This window comes from Neopelma chrysocephalum, unplaced genomic scaffold, assembly GCF_003984885.1.
Source record: "Neopelma chrysocephalum unplaced genomic scaffold, ASM398488v2 Primary Assembly neopelma1_203, whole genome shotgun sequence".
Lineage (NCBI taxonomy): Eukaryota > Metazoa > Chordata > Aves > Passeriformes > Pipridae > Neopelma > Neopelma chrysocephalum.
This window is the reverse complement of record NW_020897865.1, coordinates 2,907-11,375: the sequence shown is the minus strand read 5'-3', so window position 1 is coordinate 11,375 and position 8,469 is coordinate 2,907. Positions and strand designations below refer to the sequence as shown.

The 8,469-nt window shown below is 53.5% G+C and overlaps 1 protein-coding gene and 1 pseudogene across 4 annotated transcripts in view; one reads left to right on the top strand and one right to left on the bottom strand.

The window, feature by feature from the left end:
* LOC113977191 (class I histocompatibility antigen, F10 alpha chain-like) overlaps positions 1–952 on the top strand; it is a 4,102-nt gene extending 3,150 nt beyond the window's left edge. The window contains exon 8 of one of the 4 annotated variants that reach the window (XM_027703090.1): positions 243–952. In XM_027703090.1, the coding sequence (XP_027558891.1) occupies positions 243–289 (47 nt within the window). In that variant the 3' untranslated portion in view covers positions 290–952. The other 3 variants (XM_027703089.1, XM_027703091.1, XM_027703088.1) reach the window with 3 other exon arrangements.
* Positions 953–7,846: 6,894 nt separating this feature from the next.
* Positions 7,847–8,469, bottom strand: part of LOC113977193 — a 2,162-nt pseudogene continuing 1,539 nt past the window's right edge.

Genomic DNA, 8,469 nt, shown 5'->3' with positions numbered 1-8,469 from the left:
TGGGATGGGTGGAGCAGGATGGGGTGGGATTCTGGTGCAGTTCCTCCTCTCTGTGGGCTCTGCAGCCGGATCCATCCTGTGGGATGGGCACAGGGACATGGTGGCTCTGTGCCTCGCTTTCATCCTGGCAGGAATCACACCCTGAGCGATCCCCGGTTAAGATTCCAGAGGTGCCAAAAATAAAAGCCATCCCTGGTGTCACTCCGGTTCTCCAGGGGTGTTTCTCTTTCATCTCATCCAAGGGATCTCTCAGGAAAAGAACCTATTGCGGTGCCTCCACGTGTCATGACACGGGCTCTGACAGCGTGGAGAACTGGGGGGACATGGAGGTTGGGGGGTCTGGCAGGATGCTCTGCCCGGATAAAGCCTAAAATCTGGTCAGAGAACCCAAACAACCCAAGCTGTTTGTGCTGAGCTACCACTGGTGCCAAGGGGCTGCTTTTAGTGTTGGATTGTGCTAAAACCAGCCTGGTTCACCCACTGCAAACACAACCCCTGCTTTTGGAAGCAGGATTTGACTGATAAGCTGCTGGCTGGCCTGGAGAAATGGGACTGGCAGTCAAACTCTTTATAACTATAAAAGCCCAGTCCAACTTTCACGTGGCAGATTCTTCCACAGGCTTTCCTGGAGTATGTAGAGCTTGTCCCGCTTGTCCCATGGAGCAGGGAGGCCTCTTCATGGTTACTCAGGGGTTAAGTTGCACACGGAGTTACATCAGTCTCCACTAATGACTGTTTCTTTTTGCCAGCTTTGATACAATTTGGTACAATTGCTTTGGTAGAATTGCTTTGATACAAAGCACTATTTTATGCTATATTGTACTCTACTGGTAGGTTTGTAGCATTTATACTGTGTAGTAAATTATTCTAGTTAAGATCTTTCCTCTGTTCACTTGTCTGTTCACTTGTCTGTTCATTTGTCATAAATAATAAATAACTTTATATAAATATATCTGATTTGCCATCATTAAAAGCTGATTCAATCACATCTCTGTCTTTCCTTAAATCCTTTGTTAACGTAATCCGAGGCTGAGATTGGATCCAGCCGCCCCCAGGCTCCTGTCTGAGCAGGAGTTTAGAAAGCCAGGGAGTCCTTTCTGTGCCTCGGGACTCAACAGCAGGACTTCTCTAGTGAACTTTATCTCAAAGCCTTCCACTCCCACCCACAACAATTTGGTGGCAAATGATTTTGAGAAACAGACAAAAGGCTTAACAGAATATTTATGGAGGCAGAGTCACACATTAACACTGATGATTGTTGGCCAGTGGATAACTGGTAGGAGTGGGAAAATATGCAAGAAAAATGTGGAAAATATATTTAGTGGGGTGAGGAAATGAAATCAAAAGAGATGTAATGCATAATGAAAGTTTACGAGATCCACAGGCCCTGAGGAGACTGGTCCCTATGTGGGCAGAACTCCTGCATGACATGGTAAACCATGCAAGGCACACGGGCTGGGAAAATCATGCTGTGGAACACACAGGAGCCGAAAAACTGAACTGCGAGAACCTCCTGAAAGACAGGGGAGGACTGTAAAGCATAACCCACCCGAGAGAAGAGAAAAATCAAACCCCTCTGTTCACTCACGAGAACAACGGAACAAACTGCAGAAGAGAAATTAGGCAAAAGCACAATTTGAACTTCATCTGGCCACTTCTGTAAAGGATAATAAAAGTGGTTTTATAAATACATCAATAGCAAAAGGAGATGCAAAGAAAACCTCCGTTCTTTGTTGGACATGGGGTTTGGAGGAACATAATTACCAAAGATGAGGAAAAGGCTGAGGTACCTAACACCTTCTTGGCCTCAGTTTTCAACAGTAAGACAGGTTGTCCTCAGGACAAGTGGCCTCCGGAGCTGGTAGACAGAGACAGGAGGCTGAACAGCCCCCCTGGAATCCAGGAGGGAACAGTTAGTGACCTGCTGAGCCACTTGGATCCTCACAAGTCTATGGGACCAGATGGGATCCACCCAAGGGTGATGAGGGAGCTGGCAGAAGAGCTCGCCAAGTCTCTCCATCATTTCCCAACAGCCCTGGCTCACTGGGGAGGTCCCAGATGATTGGAAGTTGGCAAATGTCACACCCATCCACAAAAAGGGCTGCAAGGAGGACCCAGGAAACTCCAGGCCTGTCAGCCTGACCTCAGTGCCTGGCAAGGTTATGGAGCAGATCATCCTAAGAGCAGTCCCACAGCACCTACAGGATGGACAAGGGATCAGACCCAGCCAGCACGGGTTTAGGAGGGGCAGATCCTGTCTGACCAACCTGATCTTTTACGATCAGGTGACCTGCCTGGTGGATGAGGGGAAGGTGTTGATGTGTCTGTCTGGACTTCAGCAAAGCCTTGGACGCCATCTCCCATGGCACACTCCTGGAAAAGGCTTGGACAGGGGCACTCTGTGCTGGGTTAAGGGCCCAGAGAGTGGTGGGGAACGGTGCTGCATCCCGTTGGGATCCGGTCACTAGTGGTGTCCCCTAGGGATCAGTGTTGGGCCCAGTTCTGTTTAATATCTTTAATGATGATTTAGATGAGGGGATTGAGTCCACCATTAGCAAATGTGCAGCTGACACCAAGCTGGGGGGTGTGTTGATGTGCTGGAAGGCAGGAGGGCTCTGCAGAGGAACCTGGACAAGCTGGAGAGTTGGTTTGATTCCAAGGGGATGAGGTTCAAGCAGGCCAAGGGCCGGGTCCTGCCCTTTGGCCACAAGAAGCCCCAGCAGCCCCCCGGGCTGGGGCCAGAGTGGCTGGAGAGCAGCCAGGCAGAAAGGGAGCTGGGAATGTGGATGGACAGGAAGCTGAACAGGAAACAGTGTGCCCAGGTGGCCAAGAGGGCCAATGGATCGTGGCCTGGCTCCACAGGGCTGACACTGGGTTTGGAGACATAACAGATCTAGTAATGTCTCCAAAGCAATGCAGCAGAATATGCCATAGAAAATTTCTGTGTAACCAAGCTGCCATGCAAAGAAACCAGCCAAGCAAAGAAATAATAAAGGAAGGAACTTGTGGTTAACAGAAGCAGCAAAGCAGGCAAAGGTGGGGTGTTACAAAGAATCACAGAATGTGCTGAGTTGGAAGGAACCCATGAGGATCACTGAGTCCAACCCCTGGCCCCTGTGACCATCCCCGAGAGTCACACCATGTGCCTGAGAGGATCATCCAAACACTCCTTGAGCTCTGTCAGCCTTGGTGCTGTGCCCACTGCCCTGGGGAACCTGTTCAGTGCCCAACCACCCTCTGGGGGAACAACCTCTTTCTAATATCCAACCTAAGCCTCTCGTGACCCAACTTTAGGCCATTCTCTGGGGTCCTGTCCCTGGTCCCCCCAGAGCAGAGCTCAGGGCCTGCCCCTCCTCTGCCCTTCCCCAGGAAGTTGGAACTGCAGTGAGGTCTCCCCTCAGTCTCCTCCAGCTGAGCACACCAAGTGCCTGGTACAGACCATTCAGAGGCTGTAACGAGGTTCTTTTAGATGATTACTTCGAAGGTGAGATTAAGGCACAAAACTCCAAATGTTAGGTCTCAAACAGACAATTAACTTTATTTGTAACAATAAGTAATGGTAACAGTGGGGGGGGGGAGAAGAAGAGGAAGAGATAAGGACAAGAGAAGGCTACAAAAGGAAAGTGCAAAAAGGTTCCCACCACCAGTGAGAGAATCGGGTGTAGTCAGCCTCAGGCAGTCAGGGAAGGACTGCTGGAGAGAAGCAGGTGGTGAGCAGACTGGATCCAAGACAAACAGGTGACGCAGGCAGGTGGGACAGGAGCAGGACGGAGGCAGGCGAGACGGAGGCAAGCAGGACGGAGCGAGGAGTGGGGCCAGCAGCCAGCACGGGACCCTGGGCAACACCGACTGGACTGGACAGGACCACAATGCTGGGCACTGCCTTAAATACCCCTCGGTGGGCGCTCCCTGGCCAGCTTGGCTCCGGGCAGATCCTTCCACGGTGTCGATTGGTGAAGCTGACGGTATCCGGTATCCCAGGCAGGCTGGCTCTGCCAAGGTGGGAAAATGTAGCAACTTTCTGTTGGAGACTCTCCAGGGGTTCCAGCGAGCAGTCCCAAATGTCCCCCTAGGTCGATGAAGGCAGCCCTGCTAAAGGCTAAAGTCGGTGTCCACCACTTTGTTCAGTCACTGGGCTCTGGGGGGCTCCTGGTAGCCTGCAAAACTTAGTTTGACATGGAAATAGCCTCGTTAGTGTGAAGTGGTTAAATACCGCTTGTGCAACTTTAAAGGGCTTTGAAGAAGTCTTGCCCAAGGCGCTTAATTGCCTTAACACCTCTCACGCCTCTGCAGAGAGGCCAATTACCAATTGTTCATTACACTGGTCAATGTAAAAACAAAGAAGTGAGTCAGAGATGGAACAATCTCTTACAGAGCCTCAGGAGCAGCAGTTGCAGGGCAGCAGGGACCCGACCTGAGCTGCTTTTGGTGCCCAGGAACTCCCCCCACACAGCCCCTCTCCTGCCCGAGGGACCACCAGAACAGGGGGAGCCCAAAGGCATGGACTGGAGGAATTCAACAGGCATTTTGGGGCCATTTTATGGACATTTTGCAGGGGTGGTGCATAGACTAAAGGAACAAGACCTGTGTGTTACACAAAGAATGGGAAGTGGGTGGTGGGGGGTGAAGTTGTATTGAGTTGTGTAGAGCCTGGGCATGATGGGACTGGTGTGGAATAAGGGCCAGAATGTGCTGGTTTGCGTGGGGTGGAGTTAATTTTCTTTGCAGAGGCTGGAGTGGGACTGTGTTTGGGCGTGTGCTGAACACGGCTGAGAATAGAGAGAAGGTTTTGTTAGTGCTGAGCTCACCCAGAGCCAAGGCCTTTCCTGCCCCTTGTATGGACACGCTGGGGAGGGGCTGGGGGTGTGTGGGAGGTTGACAGGGGACACAGCCAGGACAGGTGACTCCAACTGCCCCAAGGGATATTCCAGACCATGTGACATCATGCTCAGGATATAAAGTGGGGGAGAGGAGGAGGAAGGGGGGACATTTGGAGTGATGGAGTTTGTTTTCCCAAGTCACCATTCTGTGGGATGGCATCTTGTTCTCCTGGAGGTGCTGAACACCTGCTGCCCATGGGAAGCAGGGGATTAATTCCCTGTTTTGCTTTGCTTGTGTGTGCAGCTTTTGCTTGTCCTTTTTAAACTCTCTTTATCTCATCCCCTCCCAGTTTTCCCCAGTCCTGCTGGTGGGTGAGTGAGGAGTGGCTGGGGGGGACTTGGGGCTGGATGGGGTGAAACCACAAGAGCCTTTGTTGGTGTCCAAGGTGGGGCTGGGAGCATTGGAGATACTGACAGGTGGGATTGGGATGTGCTGCTGGAATTTACAGCTGCTGGTGCTGTCTGGGGCTCCTGGCTGTGTGTCAGAGTCTGGTGCTCCTTAGTGGCTGTTTGTTGCTGTCCCTGCTGCTGAGCTGCTCAGCTCCGATCACCTCACTGTGCTGTGCCTGGGAATGCAGGACAACAGCTCTGGTGATGTGCCCGGGCTGGCAGGAGGCCCGGGAATTGCTGCTGCACTGGACAGGCTGGAACTCCGTGTGAACTTGAGCTGAAGGGCCTGTGACCTGTGGACGAGTCCAGGATGGAGCAGAGACCCCCCTGCAGCCCAGGGAGGAGCCCACGCCAGAGCAGGGGGTGCCCAAAGGAGGCCGAGAGCCCGTGGGAAGCCCCTGCAGAGCCGCGGAGAGAGGAGCCCACGCCAGAGCAGGGGGTGCCCAAAGGAGGCCGAGAGCCCGTGGGAAGCCCCTGCAGAGCCGCGGAGAGAGGAGCCCACGCGGAGCAGGCTCCTGCAGGACTTGTGACCCCGTGGGGACCCACGGTGGAGCAGCCTGTTCCCGAGGGACTGTCTCCCGTGCGAAGTACCCCACGCCTGACGAAGCAGACACGGACTCCATTCCCTGAGCGGGAAGCAGCGGTAGGACCCCCATCCCCCTGTGCCGCGGAGCGGAGGGAGGGAATAGGGGATAAAGTGAAGTCCGTGAAGGAGGGAGGGGTGGGGGAAGGTGTTTTATTAGGATTCGTTTGACTTCTCACCCTCCTGCTCGGATCTGAGCGGTTCCCAATCCCATCAATGTCCCCCAGTCGGGTCTTTGTACCCGCGGCGGCGATCGAGCGATGCCCTGTTCCTGCCCCCCGGCCCGGGCCGCGCCACAAAATGGCGGAGGCAGAGCTCGAGTCCCGTCATGATTGGCTGCTTTCCCCGTCACTTTTCGCCCTCGCGCGCTGATTGGTCGGCTCGGGCGCGCACTCCCCGCCCCCTCCCTCTGCCGGGCCGGGGCAGCGGCGGCAGCGCCCGGACGGCGCTGAGGCGGCGGCGGAGCTCGGGGGCGGCCCCGGCGCGGCGGGACCCGTGCTCGGTCCTGCCGGGGCTCGGGGCTCGGGGCTCCCTGCAGGCGGAGGGGGCGGGAGGCGCCGCGGGGAGCGGGGTCTGGCGGGCTCTGCCCCCCGTGTCCCCTCCCAAGGGGTCGCTGAGGGAGCGGTGATTCAAAAAAATCCTTAAACAATATGTAAAAGTACGCTTTTTATTTCCGGCCGGGGCAATGCAAAGGGGTTTCGCTCCCCCGTGCATTCCACTGAGAAAAGAAACACAACAGCTTTAATACATTTGGAAGGAGTAAGTTTCAAAAATGATCTATCATGTACGCTCTTTGAGAATTGGTACGAAGTCTGCCTTATCTAAATAGACATTCGGTTACCTATCCCTATTTTTATTATTATAGAGTAGGAACATAAAACTTTATCATTTCAAGCAGTTGTTTTTCCCCCACCCCTCTCCAGTCTCCCTCACAATGCTATGTGCTAAAAGCCTTTATTTTCTCGCTTTCCCTGTCAGTCCCTTATTTGTTTACTTCCCCTTCATTTTAACTGTCCACAATTTGGGCAGAGACCTATTGGAGTCTTTCTGCTGTGCCTTTTGCAACTGGACATGCCTATCTTGTATTGGCCTTTTTAGCCACCAACGCGCTTGCAACAAATGTGGGTAGAGCCCTTCCCAAATCTTTGTTCGTGAAGCCTAGCCATGATGACAATTCTGCAAAGTCACACTTCATGCTAACATGGCTAATTTTTTATTTTATTTTGTCTTGTCTCTATTTCAGTGGCTGCCCGCAGGCTCCTCCTTCCTGCTGAGCCCCTGCGGGCTCAGAATGAGTTTGTGCCTCGGCCTTGGCCGCAAACATCGCATTTGTTCCCCGGGCTGCGACAAGCCGATAATGACACACTCAAGAGAGACATTGAGTCGTCATTATTTCAGAATTGGGTGCCCGGTGCTGTTTCACAAGTCAAGCACCAACTCGCAAAGCTTTTTACTTTTTATACATTTTAGCAAACAAAGTAAAACAAGCTTGCAAGCAGCTAGGAGACATTAAAACTCGACAGAACACTCGCTGTTTTAGACTCAGCTGCTTTCCCTCCTGCAGGTTCTTGGAGAGACAGGGGGTGGCCTCAGGTGGGTCTGAAGGGCCGTCCAGCACCTTGTGGGGTGAACGGGGGGGGGGGCTGGGACTGAAAACACCTTCCAGCTGTGCAAGTCCATGGGATGACACCTTTCCAGGTGTGGTAGTGCATCCCCACCCCCCCAGGCCTCCCTGTGATCTGAGAAATGCTCGTTAGGCCTCAGCCTTGATGAACAGCCCCCAGGCTGAGCTGTTGTTGAGCTACTCAGAAACACTCTCTGCTCCCAGGAACTGCTGCTGTCTAACCAGCTCCTGCTGCTCTAATGAGCAGCCTCGGAAATTTATTATTTTTCTTGCCTGAAGAACAATCCAAGTGGAATCCTATTTTTGTTCTCCAACTTTCAGAGAAAGTCACAGACCTGAACTGGGGCCAGGATGGACAATTCCCATGCCTCAAGCCCCCTCTGTGGGGGCCCCATAACCAGCGGTGCTGAGTGAGACCCTTGGAGCTCTCTGGGGCTGCAGCAGCTGCAGGGACTCTGCTCCAGTACGGGCTTCCCACGGGCTCACATCCTTCTTTTCGGGCATGCCCCTGCTCCGGTGTGGGCTCCTCCTTGGGCTGCAGGGGAATCTCAGCCCCTGTGCCTGGAGCACCTCCTGCCCCTCCTTCTGCACTGCCCTGGGGGTCTGCAGAGCTGTTCCTCTCCCCTGTTCCCACTCTGCTCTTCTCTGCACCCAATTCCATCTGCACAAGGACTTTTTTCTCCTTCCGTACGTTCTCCCCGAGGCGACACTGCCATCTCTGATGGGCTCGGCCTTGGCCAGTGGTGAGTCCATCCTGGAGCCGCTGAAATTTGCTCTGCTGGACATGGGGGAAGGATATTTCCACACCAAAATGAAAGCATTGAAATAGCTGTGATTCCTGGCTTTCAAACATAGGAAAATGGGAAGATGATCCATTCAGAAGAGACATGGCAGGGCTGGGGTGGGTGGGAGCAGTGGGATGAGCTCAGCCAGTAGCTCTCGGATTTCCCTTGCTCTGGCTCCATGGATCACTCAGGTGGTGATTCCTGCTG